General features: G+C 37.8%; 1 protein-coding gene across 1 annotated transcript; it reads right to left on the bottom strand.

Moving 5' to 3' along the window:
• Positions 1 to 4,765: 4,765 nt before the first annotated feature.
• Positions 4,766 to 13,061, bottom strand: LOC111648304 (alcohol dehydrogenase class-3-like). The gene is made up of 10 exons (XM_023398153.2): positions 12,977 to 13,061; positions 12,855 to 12,901; positions 12,503 to 12,604; positions 11,924 to 12,068; positions 11,762 to 11,849; positions 11,444 to 11,663; positions 10,206 to 10,466; positions 9,988 to 10,120; positions 9,061 to 9,199; positions 4,766 to 7,938 (listed from the first exon to the last, which is right to left on the bottom strand). Exons 2-10 carry the CDS (start codon positions 12,870 to 12,872, stop codon positions 7,914 to 7,916), a joined length of 1,131 nt encoding a protein of 376 aa, XP_023253921.1. The 5' UTR covers positions 12,873 to 12,901; positions 12,977 to 13,061; the 3' UTR covers positions 4,766 to 7,913.
• Between the last annotated feature and the right edge of the window lie 24 nt (positions 13,062 to 13,085).

Below are 13,085 nucleotides of genomic sequence, written 5' to 3'. Positions count from 1 at the left end.
CCCCACCCCCTCTCCTACTCATCCTCATCACCAACACCCCTCCTCATTTGCCCCTGCCTTCAATATCACTAATTAAAGTAAACCAATAAGGTTGGGGGAGGGCAGAAAATAAGACTTGTTTGAAGACCAGATTGAACTCTACCGGCAACTCAGAAGTCAAAAGAGGCACTGGGGGTGGTGTGTGTGTTTGTGTGTTTGGAGGGGGGGGGGTTCTGGCAAAATATACATTATTTATAATGCAAGAAAGAAGGCCACATAGGGAGAGACGAGGTTTGTTTAAGAGATTACTGATGGCCTGCTTATTAGCTTTAGCTCACATTCCCAGTCATTTGCCTATTCTTCAAGACTCCCATGCCATCCACAAAGAAGTAGCCAGATTATTGATTTGAATCCAGTTTGACTTTTTTTGCTTTTAGTTTTAATCTTATTATGGCTCCACGTGAATGCATCCGTCATTATAGAGAAGGTAGTTATAAGACATGTAAAAAGGAAGAAAAACTAAATAGATAGATAGATAGATAGATAGATAGATAGATAGATAGATAGATAGATTGATAGCACAACTCTAAACATCAATATGTAATTATGTTTGGATTGAAATGTTGCCCTTTGCACTATATCAAGTGGGGCAGCTCTGGTTTGACTTTCTTATTTTGACTATACCCTGGGACACGGATGACATTTAATTTTTGTGTATTTAGTGCCAAGGATGATATTAAGCTAATCTGCCCATGCTCCTGTTTGCTCTTAGGGATTTGGGAAGTATAGGCAAACATGAAGCACACAGAGACTCCAGCTAAGATACGGGGCGACAGAGAGACTTTTTGTAAAGCGACAGAGGCGAGGTGGTGGCAGCGAACTGTTGGCTCTCTCAGTGTGAGGTGGTGGGAATAATGTCCACGTCCAAACCTTTCTCGTTAGGATTACATATTTGATGTTAAATCCATTGCTAAAGTTTAAATCTGTGTGTTTTGCTGGCAGCAAGGTTGACCTTACAATGTGAACCTTCTTAAAAACTAACTTCCCAAAGGCATTCAGGATTTCTGCTGCTCTGCTAATGCAAGGCATACATTTTGGAAATAAACACCTGGATCACAAAATGGCAAATAACAGAATAACTGCAGTTATACGGTACAAAATCACCATGATGGACTATTTTAATGTCAGCTAGTTTTATTAGCAGTTGTGTGAATAAATAACTTCATAGGCAGAATGGTGGGCTTATGGTCATCCCATTCAAACTGGAGACATCAAGCTGCACACAGGCTAACCCCTAAACAGTGTTGTACATTGAAACTGGCAGTATACAAACAACACAAATACACCATGTACTGAATTACACAATATTACTTTACAATATCCATAATATTTTATTTTAGTTAGTGTGTTTCATTTTACATACACATACAGATATACTGTATATTATATAGTTTACCACACAGCACATACAGTATATTATATATACACTGCTGTATATTTCATGTCATATTTACTCCTCAAACCAGTTCATGCACTATAGGGATCCTAACTTCGTTTTTAGTCAAAATTCTACCTCATTAAGGTGTGTAGAGTTGCACTACTAGAGTAGTTACTTGTGCATATATATCGTTTATTTACACAGCTATTTTCACAATGCATAAATAATGTACCTGTAATCTAAACAATGTAAATAGCTTCCAAAGCTTTTTCACAACTATTCATTTCATATAGTTCTTAATCCAAGATCTACCACTTTACATTATTTCTTGTACTACTGTAACGTGAATATCCCTTAGGGGCCAATAAAGTCTTATCTCTCATTTATAGGTGATTTATTTACTATTGCCACCTGCCACCAGCTATCAACATCCAATCAGATTTCTATGCTGCCACACCCTGTTCTCTATAACTCTCTAACTTCTTTATAACTTGTTGTGTTTACGTAGCAAATTTCCAGATGAAAAATAACTGCATATATGAATGGGGTTGACTAAAAGCTTTCCGGTAATTTTATTATTAGATTTTCAACTAATAAGTTTTAATTAGTGCTGTTGATTATTATGTAAACCTCTTTGGAAGGCAGTGACAAAGCAGTATAGAAAAATTGAATCACTCTTTATAATTCAGTACATTTCACCCTGGCCAGAGCCAGCTTTATACATAAAACATACCTAAATATAAATTCATCATTACTCACTTGTATCCTGCCTGCCAATGTATAACTGAAAACTGTGGGATGCTTGAGAATGAGTAATGGGCCCAGTCACCTGTAATGGATCATTTCAGGTTTCTTTTCACCACAATTACCAGCCAAAGAAAAGTGTTTCAACTGTGTTCAGTTAGAAGTGTATTTTTGGGGATTGGCCCAATCCTTTTGTGGCCTGGCAGCTGGCCAAGGAACAGTGATTTGGGAGCCTCATCTTTGGACAACAGTGAGTTGTCGAGAGGAGAAGGAGAAAAACAGAATGATGCGCTTTACTGTGGCAGTATAACAAGGTAACTATGATTCACCGCACATTCATCTTGATTCTTCTTGTCCTGCCACAACCTTGAGAGTCATGGAAGATATATCAAGTAAGATCGACATGTAACAAATATATTGTAACAACTCAAGAGTCACCAGAGCCAGAATCTTTTTCAGGGCCAAACAGAACAAGTGCGAAAACATTTTTCTCAGTGTTGCAGGATTAATTCATGTCAAGTTTAACATTTTAGAGATTACAATTTGCATTTCATCCATTTATGTATCACATCCATCCAATGCGATTCAAAATGAGAAGAGCAAAAGAATTAGCCAGACACATGTCACTCAAGAATTTATACAGCTGCAATCAGGCAAAAATACTTTAGGTTGTTGGTATCATAGACAGTGTTAGCATGTACAGTAGGTACATGCTAACACTGTGCTAATCTATCCTATTTGTATTATTCTCATTCTCATTCTCATTCTCGTTCTTGGTTTTGTTCTTGTTCTTGGTTTTGTTTTGTTCTTGTTCTTGCTCGTTCTTGTTCTTAGTGGTAGTCATATTAGTAATACCATTTCTGTCTCTCACTGTCATTTCTGTGTTCATAAAATCCCATCCTCATTATTGTAACTCTATGTTGTGCATGTGAATTGTAATCTTGAGACAGCTGAAAGTCAAAAAGGGGATACTAAAATTAGAGTAATGTGGTGTCTTCTCTTAGTTCCAGTCAGAATCACTGCAGCTGCGTTTTGGACCAATTGCAGACAGTTTTGTTACTAAATGCTGAATATAAACATTACCATACTAGCCTTCTATTAATACGATCTACTAAGCTCATATTTACGAGGGCACACATTTAGGAGGAAGCTCTTCTTGCAATTGCCAAGATTAAATTTGCTGAAGAAAATCATTATCTAATTTTATCTGGTTATAATTTTCATCGTATCATTTTGTTTTGTCTTTCATTTTTTTGTATAAGAACTTTTGAAATATGATAATTAATAAAAGTGCTAAACAAATAAAGTTATTAATAAGTCTGTTTTATTCAGAGGTAACTCAGTTGAGTTTTACGACACATAGTAAAAACTGTGAATAAAAATAAAACTAGTAGAAGACAGTGAACATGCACACATTCTTCCTGTCTGGTGTACAGACTATTGTACATTGTTCCATATAAGAACACAACCAGCAATTTCATACCAATTTTATTCTTACAATCACACAAAAAAATACCTTCACAAACATTCCCAGGAATTACCCGAGCCCGTTGTGGCTGTGGAAGACAAGGGAGCTGCGAACTGAGCAGGTTTGGGAGGTAGCTAAATCTCCCAGTACTTTCTTCATGCTTGTGAACTTCTTCTCAGGGATTAGGGGGTAAACACACAGGGTCTGAGAGAAATATCTCCCCCTACCTCCAGCCCATAACCACATGAAATGACTCTGTTGACTCAATGTTGGCACGCTGAAAAAAGCATTGTGGCAGACGGGGATAGGGCTGGGTCCAAGTCTGTCGTGGATGAGTTCTGTCAAGCCCACAAGGTCAAATGATCTATGATACAGTTACGGTAATCAATCTTTAAGTTCTATGACAATAAGGATCAAAGACAGGGGTATTACCACATCTATGCATGCAGAAAATCTGATTATGCAATCCTGCTATTTGACAATCATGGTATGATATTTATCTGTAATCAAAATATTATATTGTGTATTGTCTTTGCTATGGATGCCATATTTAGACAAGCTCATTTATGACAGATTCAAACAAACTAAAGTAAATCAAACTACACCAACTATCTCCTTCCCACACATTCTAGTAGTATTCTGTGTGACCAATAAGGGAGAGGCCAAACAAAGGAGTGCCATGATAGCACCTTAGTGCTAATCTCTCAATTACTACTTTACTGCTGCTGTCAGACAAAACACAACAAAAGCTTAGAGCTGTCACGCATGCAGCTCTTTATGTGTGTGTGTGTTTGTGTGTCTCTTTGGTAATAGCCATGTGTGGTCTGTCTAATCCCGTTCTTTGTTGTCTATTTCTGTTGCAACTTAACTATAAAACACTGACACAATATGATTGACAGGTTACAAAATACAAAACATATGGTCTTGCATGGCTCAATGAGAAGAGCGTGATATAGTCATTATTGTGGTAAGGGGTCTGGTATTACAAAAAAGCCTCTGAAGTGTGGGACCATGGACTTTTAAAATGTATGCATGAAGAGTGCCAACAACGTCTTATTTTTCAATTCAATTGCAATGCTTTTTATATGTGTGTGTAATGCATCCAAACTTTGGGTTTGGTATAGAAACATCAAAAAAAAGGTTTTCGGATTTTATTTTGAAACAGCACATCTGGACAATATGGTAAAAGTAGACCATTGTCATCATCTGAAAAACATCACTACCAACTATAAATATTAAGACCATTCATAATGTCACAATGCATTTTTTATCAAGCCAAGAATGTGGAAGTTTGTTCATAAATCCTAAAAATGTCAATGTTTCAGTTGATAACAATAAACTATTGTGTCAAATTTGTCACAGCACAATTCATTAATGCAGCGGACAACTAAAACTGCCCCTCAAAGACATCCAGCACTGTAGCCTACTGTGCTGTCCCCTGCTGAAGCTGAGTATATTCCACTGACACAGAGGCTAAAGCTAACCGTGTCAAAGAAAGACCAGGGATGTCACAGGCAATGCCTGACATTAGCCGTATAATGGCCAGGATTTGTGGATAAAACAGGGGCCTCACATTGGCAGTCTTTAGTGACTTAAGTGGGCCATTCTTCCATAGCCATTGGGACTATACAGTATATCCATCCCTCTATCTCTCTCTGCCTAACTGGCTATGTCTCTTTCAGATGTGCTGCTCCTCTGGCTTATTTCTCAGAGATGTTGATACAGTAGTTTTTCTTTTATTAATGTGGTTTCACGTCTTCTGTTTATGATGTTCACGAGACATATGGCAGACATTTAGACCAACAGGTGTACAAACAGTTTATGTGACAGCACAGTAATGTCATCTTACACATATGCAGTAATATAAACCCTTGCAATGGGCTTGCATATAAAATGGCTAAAATCCCATATCTAGTTATGTAACATGGCTGATTTTCAGAGCAGCACATGTTGACTTGTCATAGTAGGAAAAGCACATTCAAGAGTCTCAGTAAGCCATGAGAGCGTGACAGTGAGCAGGCATGCACAATACCAGGACCTTGAAACAGAAGCAGCCAAATGGAATCCAGCCTTGATTATTTTATTAATTACACCTGTCCTTGCAAGAAATGTCTTTTGTAAAAAAAAAGCTGATTATTTATAAGTTGCTACAGGCTCAGTTGCAGCATGCAGAAAACTATTAACACTAAAAAGGTGTGTAAGGTTTGCATGAAATTGGAGTAAATGAACAGCAGACTTATGTTCTTTATCACTGTGATCTTGGTGAAAAAATCTGAGAAACCCAGTCTACAGATTACACTTCAGTAAATGAAACAGTCTCTCTTGGTACTTGCTATGAATATGAATTTTCACATCACAGTTGTTTTCACTGAGGAAAACAGCCAGAAAAAGCATGACTAAGATGAAGTGAAACAAATATAAAAAAACAAAACAAATATAAATAGTGGGTAATGGTGTATTATATTTTTTGTTGTTTTTGACTATAAAACCACTGTCTGTTAAAATAGGGTGTTACCCACCCACTATTTTTATGCTCTCATCATGTTCAGTATGTCATTATCTGCCTGTCACACAGGAATATAGCTTAATAAATAAGGGGAAATCTCTTGATCCCAACCTAAATATTGTGGAAGGCAAGGCGGCACTTTTTGACATTTTTTTTCCAGACATGCCCTTATTTTTGTGATGGCATTTACCTCATCTGGCATTTCTATTGTTTGTCAATTATCTTCATGAAGTCTCATGTTTGAAAGAGTTGTCGCAGTGGAGTGATGACAGCAATAGGTAAAAACAAGGGAGAACGAACATAGAAATATATATGTAAATATGATTTGCAAATGTTAGGGTTGCTGTCTCTATCACTACTCGACTCCATGCCACGTTATGCCAAAGTTTCCTATCCAGACGGTATCTGCAGAAAAGCTTCACAGATGAATGTGACGCATGACAAGATGGACAAAAATGTGTACAATGCTGTGGTTATAATTCAGATAGCACGTCCTCCCTGTATCAGTTGCACAATGTTGTGACAATTCCAGAGGTTGCAGAGTTCAAACACAAAGAGAAAAAAAACAGTAGGAGACTTATGGTCGTCACTTTGGATAGATTTCCCATAGATGAGGCAGACAGTCAGACACATGTCCCCAAGAAAGCCTTATAAATCTGCGAGCATGTCCAACATTTATAGTTGAGCGTGCCCAGTCACATAACCACCTGTCAAAACTTGTCTTCCTTTTCCTTTTGATCTCCCTCCGTTATCTCTCTCTACTGTTTCATTCTCTGCAGTATTCTGCTTTCTATTTCTCGAAAACCGTCTTTGCTTTGAGATTCTTTATGAGGAGGAGGGGGCAGGAGGGGGGTATAAAATGTATAATCTGTGATTGATAGCACACAGACAGAGGAGACCAACATTAGAGGAAGAGCACCAATTTATCTTCCATTTTAAATAAAGATGGAAAAGCAGGGGGAACTGCCAAAGGTCCACATTTGATCTGAATGGAACTTCAATAAAACAAATTCCTTCGACAGCTATTTCAGTGCTTCACTGAGAAGAACTTAGAACAACCTTCACCAAACAACCCTTTGTCTTCTGTCCTGACAGGCCACAACTGTTATTTTAGCCCTTCTCTCTGACTCCCTTTTAAATCAATATATAATATTACCAAGGACGAAATTTGGTAAGCCTGACCACATGAGGCAGGCTGATGACAGATTCAGCCATTTGGTTCCTGTGTCTTTCACCCCATCTTCTATACAAACGTATTTAATTCCAACTATCACTTCACATTGATATCAAGTCCAGAATGACTGTGGCGGCCAAGTGTGACAGATGTGGAGATTTGTCTTGACGTTACTGCAGATGCTGTATAAGCATTACATTCGGTATTAGGTTACGGAAGTGTACTAAATGTTCTGTGGTGTTTCTATGATCATCAAGTCTTTGAATATCAAGAACAAAACGACAGTAGAATTTAATCTGAATAAAAACAAAGAAATCTCTGCAGAAAAGCAACGTCTTTACAAAGTTAGATAGTATGCATGGACACAAACACAGAGGCTTTTACGTGACATAAGACTGCCATCTAGTGGCAAGTGTGCTCATTTGCTACAAGGTCAAGCATGGAAAAATATTAATTATCAATATCTTTTAAGAAAAAGAGCATAATCATTCATCTTCAATCATCAATTCATCAATCACAAGTTGTATACAAAATGCAATGACATGACTGCCAATCTTCTTACATGTAAGGTAGCTGCTTGAGCTTGAGCCTCCTCTTGAGAATCTCATAGACTGATTACAGTACGGATGCTAGGTCAAAAAAGGAAGAGAAATGATTAGGATAAGTGAAGTCATAGTTCTCTGGCCAAACCCAAAACATAATACAGAAAAGAGAAATGCAATGATTAGACAATTATTCACTCAGACAGAAAACTAATCAATCAACTATTTAGATAGAGTTTTTTCCCCTTTAAAGTCAACATTACCTGGCTTCAGCTTGAAGCCAGAATACTACAATTGTAAACTGAAAATATTTGTGACTGTTGTTGCTGCAAAACAACACATTTAAATATATTCAAATAGAAGTACTTAGAAGAGGAAGAGGAAGTCAAATGTATTAAAATAAAAACTAGAGGTAATGCCCACATGAGTAATACAATTCTTATTCTTAGTCTTGGAGGAAACCTTAGAATTTGTGAAACTATGGTGGATATTTTTCACTGTTTCTTGAAATTGTATAGAGAAGCAATTAATGAAGAAAATAATGTGCAGATAAAATAATAGTTAGTTACAGCCCTTATAGACAGAAACAATATATACACACACACATATATATATATATATACATACACACACACACACACACAGTATATCAAATATATTCCTGAAAAATCATCTATTTGTAAATTTTATTATGTTTTCCTGAGAACTAATCAAATTCTAAGACTTACCCCTATATAGTACCTCAGGCTGAAATATTCTGAACTCTATGACTATCAAACAAAATATTTAAGAGCCACTTCACACAAAGGTTGTGGCCCAGGGGCCTCCTGTCATTTCAGGACAGTGATCCATCCACGTCAGTGTCCTTTATATATCAGATATTTCATGGTGTGTGGGAACAGTTTCAAGATAAAAAGAAGCAAAGGCAGGGTATGCATATGGTATGCAAAAGTATGCAAAGATGGCCATAGCAGCAGTTTGAAAAACAACTGCGAGGTCATAATATTTAGGAAAATGCTGTGCTTAACCCGCATTCTAACCTGAACCTTAACTTTGTGGGATGCCGATTTTTGTCCCCAAATAGATAATGAGTCTCCAATTTGTGACTCCATGAACAGATCTGTGCCCCTATAATTTGAGTTATACAAGGATATACACATCACAAACAAAAACACCAAAACTAGCAGCTACAAATAAATCAGTTCTTACCTGTTCCCACTTTTCAAAAGGCCAAAGGCCACATTGATTTGATCCAGTGGGAGGTTGTGTGTGATAAACTCATCCAGCTTCAGCTTTTTGTTCATGTAGTCATCCACCAGTTTAGGCACATCCTCCACACTCTTCCAACCTTTAGAAAATGTTAATGAAATTGAGTCCCCATGAACCAGCGGCCATTAATGAGCTGCTGAACAGAGCACTTTTCTTGTCATCTTTTACTATATTTTCCATTTTCCTGCCTTAAGTGACTATCGCCCTTGGATACATAGATATCATTAAATCTGTGATGTTCAATCCATATCAGATGTTATTGCACTGGTGGACCTACTTTACTTCATTTAGAGATGTGTGTTTCCAGAGAGGGATAATCCAGATATTGGGTTAGGACTTGATGCTTTTAACAGAAGGTGAGCATATCTTTCCATACTTTACACGCACATTACATAAGTGAGATCTTTCTCTCGTTTTGTGATATAGAAGTGACCAAGGGCCTTTTGCTTTACTTAAGATGTAACGTGTGTCTGCATTTTTTTCTGGTCTGGCTAGCTTGAAGCTTCTGTTAGCTACCTGCCTCTTCTGAGTCAACAGTGACTTTTTGACTGTGGGGGACTTCCATCAAAACTCCTAAAGCCATTACCTGACTGAGGATCGACTAAAATCTAGATAATCAATTAACTGTTAACTATAATTAATGCTAATTAATCATTAATCAAGCAAAAGTATAAAACATTGATTCACTGTTGAACAGACAAAACATTGTAATCTCAAGACATTACCTTGGGCTTTGAAAATGTGTGGTAGCATTTTTATTATCTTTCCACTTAGTCACTCAGTCACTCCATTTCTCTATCATGCCACTTGCCATAAATTGTTGCTGAAGCATTATGTAATAGGCCTGGTAACTTGTTTTAAGCTCACCTCCAAAATAAGTCCCACTCAAGGTGCGTCCCATGAGGATCTTTTCAACCACAACGTTCATCATTCCCGTCTCTGTCCATCCAGCAATCACACAGGAGCCCCAGGCATCTTTTGTAGACTCAAATGCAGCAGTCTAGGATGATTAATACTGCCTTTAAAATACATTTACATAGTGACACACTCATGTGAAAAAATGTGTGAAACTGTCGTACACCCACCATGATAGCTGGATCTCCAACACACTCCAGAGCGTAGTCCACCCCTCCATCTGTCATTTCTGCCAGAACCTCCTGGATGGGCTTCTTGTGGTCTTTGGGGTTGACACATTCAGTGGCTCCAAACACTGCAGCTTTCTCAAACTTGTCAGGGTTGATGTCGACCCCGATGATCCTTTTTGCCCCAGCAACCTGGCAGCCCATGACGGCGGCCAGTCCAACAGCTCCGAGCCCAAACACGGCACATGAGGATTGTTTTTTAACCTGCATGCACACCGTGTGGGAATCAACTCAGACAGCTGTTAAAGTGACAGCTGATGTTCACAAATAACTTAACTAACTAACATTTTGACTTCATTCTTCTAAACATATCAATCACATACATGCCAATCTAATTGTTTTCTTGTGTGGCATTTTATTCTTGTGTAAGCGTGCTTGTGTAAACCAGGGTTTTAAGCCTTCTTGGCTTTTCTTCATTGTTTATCGAGGACTTTGCAAGCCTGATTCAAAAAAATGCTGTTGAAATGAAATACTGATATCTTATCATATCAAAAATATAATTTGAATTTCACTGTACAGTCACCACATTTAAATTTTCCATTGGCTGGAATATTTTGAGAGAACAGATACAAGAATGCTCTATCATTATCTCACTTTTGTTCACGGTATCACTTTCCCTTCAGTTAAGAGCTTGTCCTTAAATTACTACTGAGCAGTCCCACGTTTGTTCCATATACAAAACATGTACTCATTTGTATCTTTTCTACAGATCTTAAGTCTTTTCTACAAAATGTTCTTTGTTTGATTTTGTATTCATCTTACTTAAATAAACAAAAAACTGTGAAAAAAAAAACAAGAGGTGTGGAATACGGAACTTGTAAGTACTTTTTAACCCATTAACTACACTTACATGGTGCTCATGTTATGTACTGACATCTAGTGGGAAGAATAAATAACTGCTCTCCTGCCAAATGCTGTTAACATCAATAGGTAGCAACTTAGGAAAATGTCAAATACACATTACAACTAAGATGTTTTCCTTCTGACGGTAAATCCATTTTGGTAAAATAAGCTCAACTAATTATAAATGGACATATTTGCGATTAAATGTTTATGCAAATTTCTTGCATCTGCATGCCTCATGTTCTAAGAACCTACAGGGACCTGCACAGAATAACCACTGGTCCACATCAGAGTTAGTGTGAATTCAAGTTATGACTTGAGTGGAAGTATCCTCATACCTTGCCTGTATTAACAGCTGCTCCATAACCAGTGGAGACACCACAGCCTAGAAGACACACCTTGTCCAGCGGTGCATCACATCTTATTTTTGCAAGCGAGGTGTCAGGAACCACAGTGTACTGGCAGAAAGAACTGATACCGAGGAACTGGTATACTTGCTGTCCCTTGCAAGAAATCCTGCTTGTGCCATCAGCCAAAACTCCCACTTGCATATTTGCCCTAAAAGCCCCAATAAAGGATCAATATGCAGCGAAACACCATGACAGCAATACAGCAAAGGTGCGTGTCTGTGTGTAAACATGTGGTAATGAAATCACCAGTTTTTCCTGCAATGATTTGTTTTAGGACTCAGACATCGTTCACATTCCCCACACTGAGGCAGAAAAAGAGGAATGACTTTATCCCCTGAAAACAACAAAAAGCTAATTCAGTTACAGTTCTATGTATGTTCTATGTATGCTGTGAGCTGTATAATTTACCCGGTGAGAATTTGGTGACTTCTGGACCAACACTCTCTACCACTCCTGCTGCTTCATGGCCGAGAACTAATGGGAATGGTCTGACCTTCATTCCTTGCCCATACAGGTACTCCCAGTCTGTGTGGCACACACCTGTGGCAACAATCTGTACAAACAGGCAGGTTCACTTGAGTTTTATGAACTATTTATAGTTGGTGTAAAATATGCCACTAATAGGAAAGAAACTGAGACAGAGGAAGTCAAATGTATTCAAATGCTTCCTGTCAACATTTCTTGTCTGTATGATCACAGTAAAAACTAGAAGTGATGCCTATATGAGTAATACAATTTTATGTTTAGTCACGGATGGATTTGTCACTGAGGGAACTTAACATTGCGCTATGGTTTCAATTAGTTTATATTATTCTGTCAAAACAACTCCAAACAATTATTTCTGAGAAAACAACAGCTGTCCTCACTGAAATTTCTGCCCTGCAACTTTCACAAGTGCATCCATTTACAACCCAAACAATAAGTTCCAACTAATAAACATGCTCAGGTTTTCTTGTGTTGCAGCCAACTTTGGGATAAGCAACTGACCTTGATGCGGACTTCATGGACCTTAGGTGGGTCCACCTCCACATCTTCAATGGCCAGAGGTTTGCCAGGTTCCCAAGCAAGAGCTGCTTTGCACTTGATCACCTGAGAAAGAAAGAAAAAAAGTCACAGTATGTGAGTAAAATGCTGTGTTAAAGCCTCTGGCTGGGTGCGGTTGCTGTGTGTGTAATGATGACCTAATTCCCTTATAAATATCTGTGAGGTACAAAATAGGGGCCAGTAATGGACAATGAACATCAGAATGAAAAAAAAAAGTAATAAATATAACAATAGTATTAATAATAATATTCTTTATAAAACAAACATACAATGTAAATTAAGTTGTTTTTCTTACCTGACCTGTTGTTGACATTGTTGACTGATGTCTGCAAATTAAATTTCCTGCATTTGAAAAAAAGAATATTTAAATGTCTAGTCACAGAGAAATAACTATGCGCCATATGGTGTCATACTGACCGAGTCTGTTATTTTTCGGTGGATGAGCCAACTAGTTGCTGGTCTGCTTCTTGAAAAAAGAAGGGCAGGGCAGCTTTTATATACAGTCTGTGCTTGTGAGTGAATTTAC

This window comes from Seriola lalandi, unplaced genomic scaffold (genome assembly GCF_002814215.2).
Source record: "Seriola lalandi dorsalis isolate HSWRI2012SDOR001 ecotype SW California unplaced genomic scaffold, Sedor1 jcf7180002054972, whole genome shotgun sequence".
Classification (NCBI taxonomy): Eukaryota; Metazoa; Chordata; class Actinopteri; order Carangiformes; family Carangidae; genus Seriola; species Seriola lalandi.
This window is presented reverse-complemented; position numbering and strand designations above follow the sequence as displayed.

Excerpts from the sequence above, each read along its gene's own strand:
- LOC111648304 (XM_023398153.2), bottom strand. Across the intron at positions 12,069-12,502 it reads TCCATGAAGTCCGCATCAAG|ATTGTTGCCACAGGTGTGTG; the intron begins GTCAGTTGCTTA and ends CTGTTTGTACAG. Across the intron at positions 9,200-9,987 it reads GAGTGGGACTTATTTTGGAG|GTTGGAAGAGTGTGGAGGAT; the intron begins GTGAGCTTAAAA and ends CATTTTCTAAAG.